Source organism: Hyperoodon ampullatus (assembly GCF_949752795.1).
Source record: "Hyperoodon ampullatus genome assembly, chromosome: 6".
In the NCBI taxonomy this organism is placed as follows: Eukaryota; Metazoa; Chordata; class Mammalia; order Artiodactyla; family Ziphiidae; genus Hyperoodon; species Hyperoodon ampullatus.
Genome location: NC_136919.1, coordinates 83,895,985 through 83,916,952, shown reverse-complemented (window position 1 = coordinate 83,916,952; position 20,968 = coordinate 83,895,985). Strand labels below are relative to the sequence as shown.

General features: G+C 39.3%; 1 protein-coding gene across 1 annotated transcript in view; it reads left to right on the top strand.

The window, feature by feature from the left end:
* Positions 1–19,414, top strand: part of PRUNE2 (prune homolog 2 with BCH domain) — a gene marked incomplete at both ends in the record, with an annotated part of 266,187 nt that extends 246,773 nt beyond the window's left edge. Inside the window, 5 exon segments of the mRNA XM_079706041.1 lie at positions 570–656; positions 4,866–4,964; positions 9,018–9,056; positions 13,178–13,228; positions 19,384–19,414. Coding sequence (XP_079562167.1) covers positions 570–656; positions 4,866–4,964; positions 9,018–9,056; positions 13,178–13,228; positions 19,384–19,414 — 307 coding nt within the window.
* Between the last annotated feature and the right edge of the window lie 1,554 nt (positions 19,415–20,968).

The window sequence follows — 20,968 nt, the reverse complement described above, 5'->3', positions numbered from 1 at the left end:
AAATAGTAAAAATAATGCTGACAAAAATGAAAAACATCGTTAAACAAAAACATGCCATATGGTTATAGGTTTATGCACTCCAAGAATACAAAAATTCTATTTTACATTTATTCTTATGGGAAAATGAGGTTTGAATTACACATGTTTCAAATTATATCTCAAAAGGCATTCGTTTTATTGATCATGGCATTCTATACCTTCTTCCTACCAGATAACAGTAACTTACATAGAATTCCCTAATATCATATATATAATCTTATTTGGGGATATACTTTCTGTTTTAACTAACTCCCACTTAAAATAGGTTATGAGTGGGCTTCCCTGGTGGCGCAGTGGTTGAGAGTCCGCCTGCCGATGCAGGGGACACGGGTTCGTGCCCCGGTCTGGGAAGATCCCACATGCCGCGGAGCGGCTGGGCCTGTGAGCCATGGCCACTGAGCCTGCGTGTCCGGAGCCTGTGCTCCGCAACGGGAGAGGCCACAACAGTGAGAGGCCTGCGTACCGCAAAAAAAAAACCCACAAAAAAACAAAATAGGTTATGAGTAATTTTTTGTTGTTGTTCACAATAGGTTGCGGAAGAACTTAAAATCATTCATCATTGTTCATCCATCTTGGTTCATCAGAACAATCCTTGCAATTACACGACCTTTTATAAGGTATGGTCATTTTTGTAGTAAAAGTAAATGCACTAGTTTTTAAAAATATGTATTCATTGTCTTCTAAACAAAAATTCATAAACCAAGAGAGTAGGAAAAAATGTTTGCCTCTGCCTTTCCTGAAAATATACTTTGGACTACCCAGCAAGAGGCTCTAATTAAGAGTGAGCATATTTTCACAGTGAATATTTTTCCCCCGTAATTATAAAACATGACTTTTATACTACTTGCTGTAAACACAGAAGATAAAATAGTGAGGTTTCTATGCCATATTACAAAAGGCAACAGATTTTAAAAGTATTACTTTTAAAGTAATATATGGTATATTGTAGAGAATCAAAGAGGTAGAGTAACATAACAATGGAAAATAAAGACACACCAGGGACAGAAACAGAAGCCAGGTCTTGTCTTAATTGTTCTATTTCTTCTGAACAAATCCGACGTAGGTTACCAAAGGTAGGTAAAGAGTCTGAGCAGCCATTTTGAGAGCTTTGTTTTGATTATCCATAAGGCTTCTTGGTTTAAATTCACTTCAAATCAGTAAATATTTGTTTATCATCTGTTCTGTGTTAGATGCTGTATAACCTTACATTTCAGTGATGAAAAGTAAGATATGCCTTTTATATAGTAAGAATGAGACAGTTAAATGAAAGGGACAGTACAGGTTTTCTAGAGAGCTTTAAAAAATATAATAAAATAGGGAGGGGCAAGATAGGGGTATGGAATTAAGAGGTACAAACTACTAGGTATAAAATAAGCTACAAGCATGTATTATATAGCACAGGGAATACAGCTGACATTTTATAATAACTTCTGTGGAATACAGTCTATAAAAATATTGAATCACTATACAATATCATGAATCAACTATACTTCAGCTAACTAGAACAATGTCTTCCCTAACGTCAGGATACCAATCAGATAAACTGAAATTTTTCCATCTCCGAGTTATTAATGAATCCCTAAGAAAAATTCTGATCACTTCACTTCTGGAGAAAACAATTAAAGGTTAAAATCCTTTATATTTTTTTTTATGTAGATTTTACTGTGCCTTCCAGAGTCCCCCTTTTTTGTTCCATGTTCACTTATTTACTTAGCATTCCCATCCCCTACTTCCAAAAACTGAGCAGTAGTTTTCCTAGTTTTCCTCTGGCAAAGATTTCTTTACCATACCATGTTATATTACTTTAAAAAATAATATGAGCTTTTAAGATGTACAAAAAGCCTCTTATTTTAAGATTAGCAGAAAATGCTTTGACAGGGGAGTAGGAAGAGCTTATATAAACTTTAATGGGTAAAAAAGCAAACATTAGAATTGATATTGATTCACTGATGTTTATTTAATAGTTCAGCTCTTATTATAAAACAAATACATTTCTTCCTGACAAATACTTGTTATGATAAGAGTATTGAAAATAGATTGTAAGTCAATATTTATTGAAGGGCGTTTCAAGATAATAATTACAACAAAAATAATAAACTTATAGCAAGTAGTGTTGTGGTAAATCACGTATAATAATGGCCCACATTTACTGAGTGCTTACATGCATTATTTTATTTAACCCTAATGACAGTCCTCTGAAGGAGGTGCTGCTTACTATTTATTTCTGTTATATAGGGAAAAACCCTGAGTTTCAGTGAGGTCAAATAAATTGTCTAAAGCAGGAGCCAGAAAAGCCATTCTGTAAAGGATCAGATATTAAATATTTTAAATGTTATGGGCCATACAGTCTCAATCACAACCACTCAGCTCTTCCATGGTAGGGTAAAAGCAGCCATAGACAATATGTAAATAGATAAGTATGGCTGTGTTCCAATAAAACTTGATTTATAAATACTGAAATTGAATTTTCTGAAATCTTTTACATGTCACACAATATTCTTCTTTTGATCATTTTTCAACCATTAAAAAATGTAAAAACCAGTCATAGCTCAAGGATGTAAAAAAAAAATCATAAGCTGGCTTTGGTCCACGGGCCATGGTTTGCCAACCCCAGGTCTAAGGTAACACAGCCAAGAAATGATAGATTCAGGCTTTGAACCCAATGTCTGTGTAATTCTAAAGAACACACGTTTCAAGTACTTAAACACTGTGTTCTACAATTTCATCATGTAAGACCCTCTTTAAATATCCCTCTGAAAATCAGTCTACATCAGTGTCATCAATTTTTTGAACTGAAAAAAAGAGGTCACTAAAATGTATTATAGGTCTTTTCACTGCTAAAGGGTAACACCTATGATAGAGGTATATGGCAAGTTCTTTTTTTTTTTTAATTCATGTATTTTTTAAATTGAAGTATAACTGATTTACAATGTTGTGTTAGTTTCTGGTGTACAGTGAAGTGATTCAGTTATATATATATATATATAAAACTGAATATGAAAAAGAATATATATCGTGTTTCCATTATGGTTTATTGCAGGATATTGAATATAGTTCCCTGTGTTACACAGCAGGACCTTGTTGTTTATCTATTTTATATATATAGTAGTTTGTATCTGCTAATCCCATACTCCTAGTTTTTCTCTCTCCCCTCAAATTCCTTTTTTTAAAATGAATTGTTTGTCTGTGTCAAGCACTGGGTTAGGTGCTGGAGGCTGAGAAATTAAATAGCTCAATTGCTGTCCTCAGGGAGTTGACAGCCTGGCAGCTGACACAGGCAGACTAGAAAACAGTTATAATACAGGGCACAGAGGAAGCACGATGGGGGCTGATAACTCACGGTGAGTGTGAGTTTTAAGGTAACAGGTGGAGTGTGAAGGCTGAGAGTCTGCATCAAGAGAGGCTTTCCAGAAGAATGTGCCCTCAAGTTGAGTTTTGAAGACTAATAGCATTGGCTAGCTAAAGCCAGGTAGAGGAAACAGCAGGTACCAACACACCAAGAAGGAGGTACCATACACCAGGCATGTTTAGAGAACTGTACATTCCAGTGTGGAGGTGTCCCCCCTTGCATAACTAACTTCTTCTGCCTTTTTATTCCACCCCCTCCATCTTGCATCAAAACCTGAATTTAGCTTGAAAACTCTGGAGGAAGGAAGTGGCCAAAGGTAGCATATTGTTGGTAGTATGTGTTCACCCAAGGCTGATGAGGAGGACTAGAAGTGACTTTTTGGAGATGCAGGTTGTTCACAAGTCACAGCCAGTGGCCCAGGGTCAAAACTGCGAGTAAAATGTGAAAGATAGATGTATGGAGAACTGACCTTGAAAAGACTTCCTATTAGGATACACAGTAGTTGAACAGAAGACAGTACAGTTGGCAGATGGCGCAGCATCCTCCCAGTAGACTGGGGAGGCCCTTTCACTGGAGAACATTCAAGAAAGTTTGATGCTTGATCAAATTCCCTTTCAAGTGGAATGATATATTTTTAGAATTAGCTTGCTATTACACCAACAATACAAAAATGCCTTCTTCTTATAAAACATCCAATCATTATAAAGACCAAGTTCTTCATTCAGCAACTACCGACTCTTGTACCCACCCCTGTTCCCCAGAGGCAAATTCAGGGGTCTCCTTGCAAGTTGTTTTCTATGCATTTATACACATCTAAAATGACAACATTGAGATGAAGGCCGTCTGTCATTCAAATCCGATTATTGGAACATTGTGTTTTGAACATTGGTTCATCTGGAATGACCTTTCAAGATTTAAAACTTAAAAAAGTATATACATATATTTAAAATAAAAGTACTAAAAAAATAAGAGGAAAACAAGTTTATATATATTTTTAAAATATATCAACCGTGGTAGATTCTGAAAGAACCAATGACAAGATTTTTGTTTGCTAAAAACAAACAAGCAAACAAAGGGAAACAAACCATAAACCAGTGACAATTCAGAGTGGCAGGAACCACCGGGAGGCCATGCAATGTGTGGACCCTGCAGTCAGGCTGCCCGGGTTTAAATCTAGGCTTTGCCACTTACTGAAGGTGAAATCTGGGCAAACACTTAACGCCGTATGTTTTAAGTTTCCTTATCTTTAAAAAGAGAACGATAATAGTATCTACCTCATTAGGCTATCAATCATAGAAAATAAAAGAGTTAATATATATAAACCAGTTAAAACAGTGTCTGGCACATAGTAACTACTTAAATACAGCCATTCTTAGTAAGAGTGCTGGGACAAGACGATAAGAATTTTCAAGAAGAGGCAGCGGCCTGAGAAGGGATGGAGGAGCGACTGATATCTTTTTTCTTTTCTTTTTTCTAGTTCAAAGTTCAGCAGTAAAATTAAATACGTCAGTAGCTTATCAGAACTCAGTGGGCTGATCCCAATGGACTGCATCCATATTCCAGAGAGCATCATCAAGTAAGTCCTGATGGTTTTGAAGATTTGGGAAGAAATAGTGCATGTCTGGAGAAGGAGATTAGAAAATAACTGATTTATAAAATATGGGGAAATGGCATTACCTTCTATTTAAAACGAATATTAAATATTCTCCAATAAATATTTTCCTTTCTTATAACCTAGAGATAACTGTTCTGTCCTTTCAGATCTTCTTTCACATAATCTTCTATTGGTGTTACTGAAATTTCCTCATTTTTATCTTGAATTTACTACCATTTTGGAGAAAGCATGAATTTAACATTAATCAGCCTATTTGTTACTTGTGTCTTGCATGCCACACAGACCCATACGTTTTGTGCATAGCCTGGATTTCTTCACTGCCTTACATAAAGTAATTTGTCTGCTTGACCCTAGGAAAAAGAGAAAAAAATTACCCTTTCTCTGTTTTCTTCTCAGTCCCTTTTCTTCGTGGTTCCCTTCAGGTGAAAGACAAAGCAGAGTGGTGGGTGGTGCAGTTAGGAATGACCTCCTTACTCAGGACAGGGTAAAGCCTGTGGGAAGAAAGTATGGATACTGAAGGTTGTAGGATTAGGCTGCAAAAATAATAAAAATGAAAAGTTAACCAAACAACTGCTTGGAGCTGGGACTTAAAAACATGATGCTGGAGAATGAACCCTCCTAACTGGTTCATTGTTGCAAAAGAGCTATTGTCTACTGTCGATCATGTTTTTCTTTCACTATGTCTGATTCACTGGCTTTCTGTGTGATTAAAACTGGGAGGAATCTAACCATCAGCTCAAGAGAAAACAGTCAAGGATACCCCATCTTCCTCCATAAGATGGAGAGCAAAAGTGACCTCCCCCCCCCAAAAAAAGTGACCTCCCAATTTGGGCTTCCAAAAAAGAGTCCCTTCACTTAAAAAAAAAAAAAAAAAAAAAAGGCACAGAAACTGGAAGGAAAAGACTCTAATGTGTCTCTGCTGTGCTAGGCATAGAAGTGCTCTATTTATGTCTTTTATTTAATCCCCACAGTAAACTCCCGTTTACAGATAAGGAAGACAACTTAGGAAGGGGATGTTACTTACGCAAAGTATAAGTAGGAACAAGGAAGAGATGGAACTAGAATTCTCATCCAGGTCAGACTGGCACCACAATGCCCACGCCCTTTTCTAGCAGATTTCTTTACCTCCCTTAAAAAACCATCTAAAGTCAAAGCTCAGAAGCAGCTGCGTTTGGTTTTCCGGCATCCCAATATCAGGTAAGAACAGAGGATACCGACTGGGTGGAGAACTGCCAGTTAGCTCAGCTGAATCAAGCAGAGTGTTCATAAGCTCCTAATGGTGGCTTTAATCCTCACTAGCTTCATAGAGTCCCGAAACCAGCACACCTTCTAGCTCTAGCCTGCTGCCTCAAAAAAGGGACCCCCATCTCCAAAACCCACTCCTAGTCTTTAAATGCAAAAGTACTGGGGCACCCACCTCCTATAATGCTGTCTCCCTTTGCAAAAGATGACAAGGACCTTCCCTCGTCAAGTGGAAATGAGCACTGGACATTTTCTAGGTAAATATGGCAGTGCTTCCCTGATGTGGCAAGTGGAAAAAGAGAAGAGAGTGGGCTTTGGAGGCTTAGCATTAGGTTTGAACCTTCCCACCTGCCTCTCTGAGACTTCAAGAAACCTATTTAAAACCCTGAGTCTGGGCTTCCCTGGTGGCACAGTGGTTAAGAATCCGCCTGCCAATGCAGGGGACACGGGTTCGAGCCCTGGTCCGGGAAGATCCCACATGCCGCGGAGAAACTGAGCCCGTGCGCCACAACTACGGAGCCTGCACTCTAGAGCCCACGAGACACAACTACTGAAGCCTGTGCACCTAGAGGCCGTGCTCCGCAACAAGAGAAGCCACTGCAATGAGAAGCCCACACTCCTCAACGAAGAGTAGCCCCCGCTCACTGCAACTAGAGAGCGCCTCTGTGCAGCAACGAAGACCCAACACAGCCAAAAATAAAATAAATAATTAAAAAACAAAACAAAACACCTCTGAGTCTCAGCTTCAGCATCTTTAAAATGAGAAAGTAAGGAGCAATGGAAAGGTCCTGAGGACTGAATGAGAACAATGTACATAAAGCACTGAGGAAGCCTGGCACAAAATTGGCAATCCAGAATGTTATTTACTGTAACTGCGTTGCTTTTAGAGACTTGCTAGTTATACGGGGAAGTTTCGTTTTTGAGAAGTTAAACATGCCAGAGGAGCTTTTTTCATTCATCTACACATGTCAGCTTTCAAGGGCTCCATTTGGGAAAAGTTTCTTTGGGAGGAAGGGCTTCATTTGGAAAAGAGTTTCTTCTGGAGGAAGAAATGTACAACCATGCACGCCCTCCCCATGTGTCCATGATTGATCTCTCCTGTCTTTTGTAATCCATCTCCTCTGGATGTCCTTTCTCTCATTTCTGTGACTGACCCTCATTGCCTCATTTTCATATTATACCATTTTCAAATTGATAACAAGCCATGGCTCCTTCCCATTACACAATAGCATTCAGAGGGTCTGATCTCATCCAATCCCAAGACCAATATTCAGCTGGGATGGAGCCTGTCATCAAAGGGCTTAAATGAAAGAAAAACGAGCCCAATCCGGAATGAGATTTATAATCACTGATTACAGGCGATTCTTATTATTTGTGGCAGTGATGTTCTTACAAGATTTGAATAAAGTACTGAACCGTTGTTTCTAGGGGGAATACAGGGCTCAGTTTCTGTGAGTACTCAGTCACAGCATTTTCATTTACCGATTAATATATAACCTTGTTTTATTGCGTTTCTGTTTAAAGATACTTTATTTGATCTGTACTGTTGATTCACTAACATTGAACTCAGGGCCAACAGCACTGTAACTTGTGCCTGAGTAAAGCTTATCTAACACACATATATCCTTCTCTAAGGCACATCATAGCCCCCTGTGCTTAGGAATACTAGATGGTATTTAAGCACAATGTTTGGGGGAAATTTTTGATAAAGAAAGAGATCGCCGGCAAAAAGCACAAAAATGAGAAAAACATGACACTTCAGAGACTGTAAAAAGCCTACTCGTTTGCAGCAAAAGAGCTGAGACGAGAAGGCAGAGCCTCGCCTAGTTCCACATCAGCTGGGAACCCACAGGTCAGGTGACTCAAATTTCTGGTCACTCTGTGAACGTCCACAAGTGACCATGAGAGTGCCGTAAGTACTGCTTTAGAGGTTGCAACTATGGCTTAGCAAGTAGGTGAATTTGCAAACACGGAATCTGCAAGTCATGAGGATTGGCTGTATATAATCATAAATTCGAAATCATTGACTATATCTAATAAAAATAAGATTTCTCCCCAAAGGCAATTTGATTACTCTTTGGGTAGGCTTTTCCTCTCATGTTTTGACTGTTGTGTAAAACACTGACCTGTCATTTTTTCCCATCTGTCTGCTCGTTTTCCTCACTGCATTCATTTTTTATCCTGTAAGGTACGATGAAGAGAGATCTTATAAGAGAAGTGTGAGGTAAAATTCTCCTGATCTACAGTTCACGCTGGGTCCTCTGTGTGTGTACACCAGTGTCTTACTTGTGGGTGACCTCAACACGCTATCAGAGCAAGAGGTCCTCGTATCAGTCCCTTGTAGTATATCATTTCCGGTCTTTGTCTTGTGTGTAAAGAAAGCTGTTGAGGTCAACCTAATTTGCAACTGAAACCTACTAAACCAGATACGTCCCTGACTTGGCCCAGGCTGCAAGCTAACTTTAACTGTCCCCAACAACTGCTATGGCTGTTTCCAGCTTTATTCAGCCAGCATGTTGCCAATTTTCTTGCAACGTTTATACCTATCATCTTTATGAAGGACTTTGCAAAAGAAACGTACATAAACGTTGAATTGGAGTTCTTAAAACATCATATTTAACTGAAGGAATGTGTCTCAGTGCTCCAAAGGTTGGTTTTTAAAAGCACATACGCTCCACTTATGTCTGGCTCTGCTTTGCTGGGTGACTCTTCTCACGCTCTGCTTGCTTCTTTTCTGTTTCTTTTCTACACTGCTAATTTTTGCTCATGCAGACTGGATGAAGAACTGAGGGAAGCATCAGAAGCAGCTAAGTAAGACTTGGTTTCCATTCAGCAGCTGGCAGTGATGTTGGCTTGCATTTCAGGAATGAATTGGGAGAACCTGCATGCCTGGTGTTTTATTCTTGCATCCTGACAATAATGCTGCCCTTTAAAAGTTTCCTTTGTTCCATGATAGATGTAATTTCTGTTATTTGTACTACAATCTATTTGCCCCCCCACCATGATCTTGGTTATCTTGGTCATCTTGTTACTGTTGTTTAATTTCTTTTTAAAATATACATGCAATTTTAGGCACGACAGCAAAAGAAACACATCACAGGCACTGCCACATATAGTATAACATCCAGATGATCGCTTGGCTATATTGAGGCAATAAACCGCACCAATTCATACTAATGCAGAAAAATGATGGCAAGTTGAATTTTGCAATAGTTTTGTAGAACCAAATTCACGAATTCCCAAGATTTTTTAAAAACACCTTATTTAGTGACTGGCAAATACAGTTTAACTAACAGCTTCTGAGCTATTTGGATGAATAAAAAAATTATTGCTCACTATTATTATAGTTTTCAAAACAGCAAAATCATAACGTTAATGCAAATATAAAATGAATACATGCCAATGATTTTATTCAACTAATTATTTAATGAAGGAACCAGTAAGCTGTTAAAACCAGTTCAAAGAGCATTTGAAAAGCTAGACGTCTATAGGCAGTTTATAAAGGAACATTAGGATAAAAATATTGTTTTAGATATAAAACTGATTAATGTTCAACAGGGCAATAAACTGTAACCTTAGGGTTATCTTTTCCACTGGACAGAAATTATTTGCATCTCTGCTCAATAAAAATCTACAAGTTAACATCTGCCTCTAGTTGTAAGATCAATAGAAAGTCAACTCAGCACTGCTTTTAAAGAACATCCAGTAATTTCCTTTTCTTATTTCCCGGTCACAGATAATTTTTCTGACACTTTATGTGAAATCCAGACAAGAATATTTGCTGTATTAAGCTTCTCCATTTCAAATGTTGCTTACACTGTTAATTTTTATAACCCGTTCCTGTTTTAATATATTGCAAAAGCAGAAAGCCTGGACAATGTCCAAACAGCTACAAATTCTAAGTAAGATCTAAATTAGTGAAGCTTTACCTGCGTAGGTGTAAATGCCAATTCCTCACGAAAACAATCCATTTAGATATTTTTTCCTACAGCACATTTTTATAGCAGGTAATCTGTAGAATTATTTGCCTATAGTGTGGATCTTTTGGGTTTAAAAACTCAAGGAAAGGTTTTTGCTTTAGAAAGTTTAGCATTAGAGTAGTTTACTGTTAAACTTTCCTATCCTCTAGTTTTCTTTCAAGGTAACTGACACCCATTTAGACTAACAATACTCAAAATTACACAAATATTTACTCTAACAGAGTCTTCTTAGTCTCTAACTCAACTGTTGAAAACAAGAAGTTGTGGAAAGAAGGAAGATATTAGGAATCAAGGAACTGAAAGCTGGTGTAATGTACCCCTTCAGTAGTTATCTTTGCTCAAATTGCACTGTGTCATGAGCTTTCCCTACAAAGAGAACTAGCAATTAGTTTCCCTTTCGTATTCATTTTTTTTAGGATAACGTATTTATGAAACTGAACTGTTTTCAAGACAAAAGATGAGGAAAGAGCATCAATAATTTTCCAGCCAAACCCCCTACAGAGTCCTAGTCATGTGCTATCATTACCGTAAAATCTTGCCTCCTTCAATAGATATCTTCCCTCCATATTTCTACTCTTCCTGCTTCGCTACGATAGGAAAACATTTATCATTTTGGGTTTAGTTGTGTAGCGTTCTCTTTTTTTCTCTCAAATTCTTCATTTTGTTGACTAATCTACTGCCACAGACCCTCTCCCCCGATATCTAAATGGTCTTGGGTGGCCCTGAGATGTCTTGATCTCCTTCCTAAAGGAAGCACCAAGCTCATGCCGAGTACATACTAGATGCTCAGTAAATTTCTGCTGCATGAGTTGGTGAATGTGTGTAAGACTAAGATCATTGCTGTGGGGCAGTGGTTCTCAATCTTAACTGTGCACCAGAATCACCTAGAGCACTTGTTAAAACACAAGTGTCCTGGGGCTCGCCCTCAAAAGTTTCTGAGTCGGCAGGCCTGAGAATCTGTATTTCCAACAAGTTCCCAGTAATGCTAATGCTGCCAGTACCTTGCTTTGAGAATCACTGTCTTAAAGTAAATGGCTGAATAAAAATAATTAGATTCGTCCCAGGAGATCTATGCCCTTGCTTTGGATTCAGTGAGTAAGCCGCCTGTCTAAATTCTCCTCCAATTGATCCTACTTCTTCTGATGGTGGCACTACAGAGAGGAGGCAATGAGATATATCTGCACATCTGAAAACGTGGAAGGAGAAAGAATTTTACTCTGTTGACCCCACCGATGATTGAATTCCCTCAGAATTCTTCTGTTCTGGCATGCTAGCTACCTCTTCTTGACTACCTTTCAGCCTCTGAAGTGGTCCCCCAACCCTTGGACAGACTGTAGAGGATGATTTGAGGTTCAGAAAACATAAATCACTGCAGATCTATGGTTAGATTCTAGAAGCCAGAAAAACCGGGTTCCTTTCACGAACAGATGCCCCCTGACCTTCCACACGACCTTAACTAGAATTCTTCAGGCTGGTTCTAACAAAAGCAAACACATACCCTGTCAGGGAACAAAGCCTATCTGTCTTTAGTCCCACTAGTGTTTTTAAACATTCACCCTCTCCCCACATACACATACACACACATACCACCTCCACCTCTAATTGACTTTCAGAAGGCAATTTCCTCAGCCTGCCTTATTGTTTCCTTAAACCTTTAGTTTTATATAGGAAAGAAAATACTTTCAAAGGATAAGTTGTATCTATAGAGCCGTTCTTATTTTGAAAACGGCGAAGAATCCGTCTGTCGCCTCTGGAGTGACAGTAATACGTGAACTGCAAATTGCTGTTTGCTTTGGAAGGATTACGCAAAGTTAAAAAGCAGAAAAGCTAGGTTTGGAAGACTGCCCTGCCTTGATTCCACTGCAGCTTTACTAGGTTCTTCTAGAACAGTCAACACTTGCCTGACTGTCCTTGTTCACTAGAGTTGCCAGGTATCCGCCGTAAAAATACCACCACCAGCGAGAAGGTAGCTGGAGAGGGGCAAAAAGCCCTCTGCCCTTCTCCGGGAGCCAGCCTTCTGCCATTTTCAACAAAATACCTAACATTAATAACCGAACCTCTGATGTGCAGACAGATACCCTGGCTTGTGAAATTATTCACATTACAGAAGGAACTCTCGCACGTAAAAAGGATCACAGCATCTCTAAATAGCGTTTGTTTGCCAACAATAAAATATTTACCAGGGGGAACAGGTAACAGTTGAGGTGTTAAGTATTAATTGGAAATTAAAGCAAATTTGAAATTGGCTAACAGAGGAATCACAGGGAATATCAAAAGCAGCTAATATTACACAAGACAGCATAAACACATTCATACACCATAATAAAAGTTTCCTTATTTTATATGGTTACATTTTTCTTTCTGGACACAATCAGTTTAGGTTAATGTTAGGACTCACTTGTTTGACCTGAATACAGATCAGCTGTAAGGTATTTTTCTGTAACAACACCAAAGAAAGCTGAAACTGGCATTCTTTTAGTGTCTTGGAAAATCTTCGTTGTTGTGAAAACTGAAAGTTAACTGTGTTCCTATGTAAATAATATCAGGCTGCTTGAGAGGGATTGCCCTTTGTGTCTAAAATATTACATTATTTGGCTTACAAATAAAAATTTGCAATATAATGTTCCCTGAATAAAATAGACTGAAAAGTCAGGAAGAAAAAACAAACAAACACACACAAAAAAAACAAGGACAGAAGAGACTGCTGGAGGTGTTTGGAGTTCTCAATCTTCCTTTTATGTTTCTATATCAGGAGCAATTACTATATTTCAAAACTGATGGTAAAAGAATCAGAGCTTAATCTCATCATCTGTTCAGGTGTAGATGTGTTCAGTAGTAGCAATGGGACCACACTAAACAGTTTAAAAAGGCCAAATCTGTCATGTTTACAAAGTGGTAACAGTGGAGAAAATGTTTACTGCTTCCTTTTTTTCCCCCTCTCCTTGCACTCAGAACTAGCTGCCTTTACAATGATGACCCAGAAATGTCTTCTATGGAGAAGGAGTAAGAATTCACCATCAATAACAACTGTGTGGTTACTTATTATGTTGTATGGCTGGGCTCTGAAAGACAAAATACATTGAGGATTGGGTAAACGCCGTTTAGATGTTCAGCTTTCATGTTCTCTATTCCTGAATTTAGAAACTTCAAGAGAAATGTGCCAGCTTAACACCAGCTCATTCATGATCACCATTAGATGACTTAAGGACAACCTAAGTCTTCATCTGGCATTCTATTTTTCCAGTCCAAAAGTGAGGAGAAAATGAGTATCTGAGCCAGATGTAAAAGCATCTGGGCAAGAGGAATGCACCTCTGCTTTCTGAATTACATCATTCATATTTTAATTAGTGAAAGTAGGGACTTCCATTTGAACTTATTTTGGTGGATGGGAGAGAAAATGTCCTTGTTTCGAAAATTCAAGAGGCACTTGAGTCCGGATGGAACTTTAGAAATGATCTAGTCCATCTAGTCTCATCCTGTGAGAAATAAAAATTGAGCATGTACTGGGTTCTTACCACGTGCCAGGTTCTATGTAAAAACCTGCATGCACACTATCTGATTTTTATCCTCAGAGTAAGCCAATGAGGTGCGTTTTGTAGATAAGCAAAGAGCAGCATAGAGAGATTAGCTGGCCAGTCCAATTTGTACGGCTCTAAGAATGGCCCAGAGCTGGGACTGGAGCCTTTGCAGGGCAGTTTCAGAGCCAGTGGTTTTGAAGTCAGAGAGAGGTGGTCTTAATGCTGGAATGGGTATTCAACCTCTGATCTAACAGAACACCGGGGAGCACAAAATTTGTCCCCTAAGACAAATAGATTTTGCTATTGTCCTGGTCAGTTTCAGGGAATAAACTGTGGTCACCATCATGCTCTCAGGGAAACTGGCCATCCAATCGGGGGCTCCTAATTGGGTTTGAGTTGTGGAGAATTTAACCTTGTCCTTCTTCACAGGAATCCAGAAGGAGGAGCAAAGATCACATTTAAATATATCTGCTATTGTCACATTTTGTTCTCTTGTGACCTCCTTTCCCTGGAGGAGGTCTGAAGGGAAACTGGAAAATCCCAGTGCACTTATTACACTGCAGTTGCCATGGTGACCTTACAGTTTAAGGAAGTTTATACACAAAAACTTGAAAGAGAAGGTCTTTACTGAAAAGTACACAAAGAACAAACGCTGTAAAAGAGACCTTTGAAATCGAGCAGCTACTTTTCTGAAGGGTACACTGGTCCCACCTTTTTTGAGATGAAGACAGCAACTGCTTTAAGCAAACTGCCACGCGAAAATTCGTCAAAATAAACAGAACCATAGGCCCTTATAGTCCATCTAATCCTTTGTGCAAATCATCCCTCCCTCAACAAAACAGCGCCCCCTAGAGCAGAGTCCTGTGCCCACCGTTAACGAGCTGCGCGGACGGATGTCCCTCACTAGCCTACAGCTGCTGCATCTGCGGGCTTACCCACTCCTTTGCCTGCCTTGTGTGTTTTGCTCCTCATCTGTATAAAGGACTGTCTGGGCTGGGGAGAGGGCAAGACACTGCTTCTGTTGGGGTTCATCCCAGGGCTGGGCATGGGGGCGGGGGGATGCTGCAAATTGTTAATGTTACTTCCCACTTCTTAGAAAATACTCCTCTCCGGGCTTCCGCTTTCTTCAGCCCTCTCTTTCCTAAGCTCTTCTTTACCAGGCACACGCTCACAGTGTGGAGGATGTGAAACGGGATGAGGGCCAGAGTGGCCGCGAGTTTCTTCTGCTGACTTCCAGCCCTGGGTTTCTGGCTTTCTTTAGTATCAGAATACCAGGCTTCGTTTACCTTCTGGTTCCTGAGTGGAAGCATTTTACACCTTCTCTAGCTAGTATTAAATGGATAAACTGCAAACTAGGCAAAGGCTCTTCCAAGGAGCTCAATTAAGGCCAAGAATAAAACGCGATGTGTGCTGATACTGTAATGGCCTCTCATTTTCCTCAGAGAGAGAAGGGAAGGTTAAGCCCAAATCCCTGCTCTTCCTACAGCAAACATGAGTGTTTCCTTTTATCATTAAACAATATTGTCAGACGCTTTGTAAGAAACTTCGTTTAACACACCTTAGAAGCCAAACTAGCCTACAGGAAATTAGAAGAAAGCTACTACGTCTCACTGGAAAATTAGTTCTAGAAAGTGAAGCCCATCTGCCCAATGAGGAATACTCCTTTCATATTTCAAGTTTGATTAAAAGTAAGTTTTTTTCCGAAAAGCATACCATTTTTAAAAGTAGCCCCAGGTGCTTGTCTCCCTCACTCTCAGGTTTGGATTTTATTTATTCATTCATCTCCTAAAACCTGCAACATGACTTTTTATATTCTTACACACATAAAAAGTATACATGATCCAGGAGAATCATGTGGGGAGACTTAAATTAGTAGCATCATGCATAGCTTCATTAGCTTCACAACACAACTGTTATCTCGAAAATTAATCTTCAGTGTGGTTTCCTGTATTAACTTAAAAATCATCCACTTTTGACTACCTCTTGCTCCTTCCATAAACTGGGTTATTAAATTTCAACTTTTCAGCTTCTTGTTTACCAAAAACTGAAGGGTTAAATTAAACCCTAAAAGGTTTACAAAGAAGTCAGTATGAAAAATGAGGTGTTTCAAAATGGTGTGGATTTTTCAGATTTTTATCAGGTCCCTAGGTGATGAAACAAAGTGACCGTGCCCTTTAAACTTTTCAAGATGATTTCAAGTGCTCTGACCCACATTCACACTTTTCAGATGTTGTTCCCCAAATGTAATAAATATTTTCTTGGTCTGCGAAAGAAACTGAGCCACCACCATATGAATAAGAATAAAAATCCAATCATCAATCAAACTTAATACATTCTTTTGGGAATAACTGCAGCTGGAAGTCCATTTTTGAAGCAAAAACAAGTCAAGAAGCATCTGTCTTTTGAAAGTGCAAATTAGAAAAAGATCTAATCTAAAAGATCGAAGGGGTCAGAGTGGATAAAAAGAAGACACCTCCATGGTAAAACCCTGCTGGTAAGAAGACAAGTCAGATACTTGAGGGCAAAAAATAGAGATTAATATCCATGACAACCTGGCCTCTCCTGACAGCATGGCTGGGTTTGAAAACTCCCAAAGGAGACAAGGTTATTGTAAGCAGAGAGATGATTTTCCCATTTCAGCAAGACACAGAGCTACTACTGCTACTCTACTACTAGTACGAATATTACTGCTACTAATAGTAGACATTTACTATGTGCTCATTATGTGCAATTGAAAACACTTTAGACTTAATCCTTAGCAAGCCGTGAGAGAGATACGATTGTTCTGCTTTACAGATACAGAAATGGAGACTTAGAGAAGATAGGTAACTAGGCCAAGGCCCCAGAGCTAAGAAGTGGTAGAATTGCTGAGGGTATTTCAAAGGAAGGATACCTTAACTACTGTAAACTGGGTGGGTTGGCTTTATTTGCAGAGCTGCGAGAATAAACAGGGCTCAGCTGCTGCAGATTCCACCAGCAAAGCACAGTAACCTTTGCAAGATACAGACTTAAGGCTCGGGAGGGAGGGCAGACCTAAGCAAAATCCGCACATACTTCCCAAACTGCCTGTTTCAAACAAAGCGTTTTTTTTCTTTTCTCATGGTGGAAGTTCTTCCTCTGAGTGTTCACTGGCTGTAGCCCTCTTCTTTGGTAGGTGCCAGGAAGTTGTGATATGTTCACATGAGGTGGAAGAGAGGCACAAGTGGCCCGAAGCCATTTTAGGCTTATTCCCTAGATATTTGGGAACTCAGTGGACATTCTTTTTTTTTTTTTCCATCTTTTTTAAAATTGAAGTGTAGTTGATTTACAATGTTGTGTCACTTTCAGGTGTACAGCAGTGATTCAGTATACATATATATGTCATATATATATATGGTATATATATATTCTTTTTCAGATTCTTTTCCCTTGACCTGGAGATTATCATACTAAGTGAAGTAAGCCAGACAGAGGACAAATGTCATGTGATATCACTTATATGTGGAATCAAAAAAAAAAAAAAACCCAATACAAATGAACTTATATACAAAACAGAAATAGACCCTCAGACAGAAAACAAACTTATGGTTACCAGACTCAATAGACATTCTTTACAACAAGCTTTTTTTAGGATATAAGAATCCATCTCATTAAGGTCGTTGGCGCCCTTTTCAGGCAAATCCTTTGACTTTAGAAAATTTTGGAGGGTCAGAGTGAAAGCAGTGGAGTCACAGCCGGCAAGTCCCTCACGTGTCACCTGGAGGGGAAAGAGAGTGCCTCACACCCATGGACACCTCACACACACGGTTCAGAAGCACACAGAACCAAGCACGTGCCGTCACGGAAATGACAGACGATTCAGGAGCGAGGTGGCCTCTACCTGCGGGGAGGGACGTGTGGGCCACAGTAATGCTAGACCCCCTCGGTTTATCAGTTTTTTCTAAATTATGGTAAGATACACCTAACACAAAATATACTGAATAGTGTCTTAACCATTTTTAAGTGTACAGTTCAGTAATGTTAAGTACATTCACGTTGTCAGGCAACCGATCTCCAGAACTTTTTCGTCTTGCAAAACTAAAACTCCATCCCCGTTAAACCACAGCTCCCAACCCCCCACCCCCCTTCTACTTTCTGTCTGAATTTGACTGCTCTAAGGCCCTCATATAAGTGGAATCACAGGATATTTATCTTCCTGTGACTGGTCTATTTCATTTGGCTTAATGTCCTCAAGGTTCATCCATGTTGTAGCAACTGTCAGTTTCCTTCCTTCTTACTATTCATTGTATGTATAGACCACATTTTGTTATCCATTCATCCATCGATGGACACTTGGGTGGCTTCCACCTTCTAGCTATTGTGAGCGATGCTGCTGTGAACATGGGTGTAAAAATATGTTTGAGTCCCTGTTTTTAATTATTTTGGATATGTACCTAGAAGTGGGATTGTTGAGTCATATGGTAGTCCTATTTTTAATTTTTTGAGGCACCTCCATACTGTCTCCCATAATGGCTGCAGTAATTTACATTCCCACCAGCAGTGCACAAGGGTTCCCTTTCCTCCAACACTTTTGTTTTGTGTTTTTTCGATAATAGCCATCCCGGTGGGTGTGAGGTGGCATCTCATTGTGGTTTTGACTTGTGCTTTTTAAATAACAGCTTTACTGAGACAGAATTCACCCATTTAAACTGCACAGTTCAGCGGCTCAGCATTGTCACTGAGTTGTACAACCAACGCCACGATCAATTTTAGAACATTTTCCTCACCTCAGAAAGTAACCCCATCACTCTCCATTTCCCCTGACCCCAAGTCCCTGGCAATCACCAACCGACTTCCTGACTACATCTGCCTCTTCTGGGTGCTTCCTGTCAATGCAGTCACATGGCACATGGGCTTTGGGTCTGGCTTCTTTCATTTAGCCTCACGTTTCCAAGGTCATACATACGGTAGCAAGTTTATAACTTTTCACATGTTAGAAACATACTCTTGATGAATTTAACAAAATTTTTAAAACTCCAAGACAAAACATCTGGGGGGAGGAATCAAAGGTGCTATGCATGAAAAAAGGTCAACAGTGGTTTTCTTTGGATGGTGGCCCAAGAGGTGACTTTTAAATTTTATTTTTCTTCATAGTTTTCTGTATTTTTCAAAAACAAACAAACAAACATGCGTTTCTTTTACAATGCAAATTTAAAAAAAAAATATTGGAGGGGTTCTGCCATTGTTGTTTTACTGTTTACCTCTTGGTATTTAGCGCTTGTCAGATGTTCCTTATTTCAAGCAGACTATTTTTTTTGCCCCACAAGGAAAGGCCATTTACTAAAAAATAGGTGGATTTCCAAAATGCAATGATATTCCTTATCGTAATCCACTTAAAAGGGAGCCTGCACACAAGTCTTTTGCCCCCTAGATCGTTTGGAAGGCGTAAAATGCTTCCAGAAAGTTTGGTAAAAGTGAACAGATTCCATATGTTAAAGAGAGCCTTGGCAACTAGGGAAGATTGTGTTTTACCAGATTTGTCTAGTATAAGAAGCATGCATGATTTATTTTCAGTAAGTCCTTTGAGGAAAAAAAGCAAGCACAGCCCTCCTCAAATCATTACTGTTTCTATTCAGTTTCTCGTGTTTCTCATTTCTTTTCTTTTTTTCTTTTTTTCCAAAGTATTAATCTGAAGCTAAAAGAAAAGCCCTAGTTGGCCATGGCTGGAAGAAGAGGATGCTTTTCTGCTTCGTGGTTCTGTTGAAACATATCTACCTGGAAGAGACAGGGCTGATGGTACTTTTTTCCCACTTTGCACTACCTGGTGCCATTCTAAATTTCTAAGGGGAAAAACAGTAAGGGAACTTATTTGCTCTTAACATGTTTTATGAAATTGTGTGTATTTTCCTATTTTGCCAGTTATGTGCCTCCAAGATTTTAGTTGAACCTCAGCAAGAAAGTAGGACCTTCCATTTCAATATTTCATTAACCCTTGGTGCAGTGGTATTTCGTCTCTTAGACTGGTGTTGACCACTAAGATAACTTCAGTCCACTATTCATTGTGAGTGGATTTGTTTCCATAGATTAGCTGGATTTCTCCTTGGTGATCATTTCAGGTTTAAAATACACAGGGCTCAACAGTCCCTAGGAAAGTGGTCCCCACATAACTCTACCTTTAAAATCCTAAGCTTGCTTAAGACAGCCATAAAGTAGACACAGGTGTGACACCACATCAGCTAAGTGCCCACTTGGTTCTTGTCCTCGTGAATCGTCTCTTCTAACGTCTCTAAAGGAAGCCAGGCTTTCTAATTCACATCAATTTTATTTTAGTTATCAAATTGGGCATCATGTTTTCTGTGAATTGGTCTTTTTACAAAATCATTTCTCCAGCCTCCACGTTGAGAAACTTAAGGATCAATGTCCCCATTTCTGATAGCTGTCTGTGCTTCAAGCCATAAACTTAGGTCTTAGCTTAACTTAAACTTAGTTACACTTTAAGTGCCAAGGGTTCTATGTAAGGTGGCCCACTCAGAAATTTGTTATTTGGTAACATTCAGTCATCTGAATTTCTCTCTCACATGCATTATAAAAAGTAATCTGCTTTAACACACTCTAATCACAGGTTTCAAATTAAACATGAGTCTGTACTATCATTTGCAAAATAGTCCTTTATAAGTCTTCATATGCCCTTTAAAACACCAATGTGGTTTAGAACCCGTGGGCCTCTAGCAGAGCGAGGGGTTTGTAAATCCAGCGCCCCTACCTGTTGCCCTATGGCCTTCGAGTCAAGAATGGTTTTCACACTTTGGGCTGAGAAAAAAAATGTTTTTAATATTTCATGACACATGAAAACTATTCAAATTTCAGTCCCCATAAATAAAGTTTTACTGAAACACGGCCACACAAATTTGTTTACAGACTCTGCAGCTACTTTCGTACTACAGCAGCAGAGTGGCGTAATCACCATAGACCACGGGCCCACGGAGCCTAAAACACTGACTCTCTTTATAGAAAGCGTTTGTTGAGCACTGTGTCAGCACATCCATCCTTCCCCCTCCCCATTTGTATTCAGATATTGGTTTCTCTAACAGCATGCACAAACGCACAAACTAATTTACTCTTAAGAAAGAGAATTTTGGCATCCACAAGTCAGTGAAACGCATGGCCTGCTGAAAAAGGCAAGGAGTCCTAGCCACGAACCCGTGGCTCAGGTTGTGTTTACACGACCCAAAGTGAAGCCTGCTTAGAAGGCCTTTGGCTGTACAGA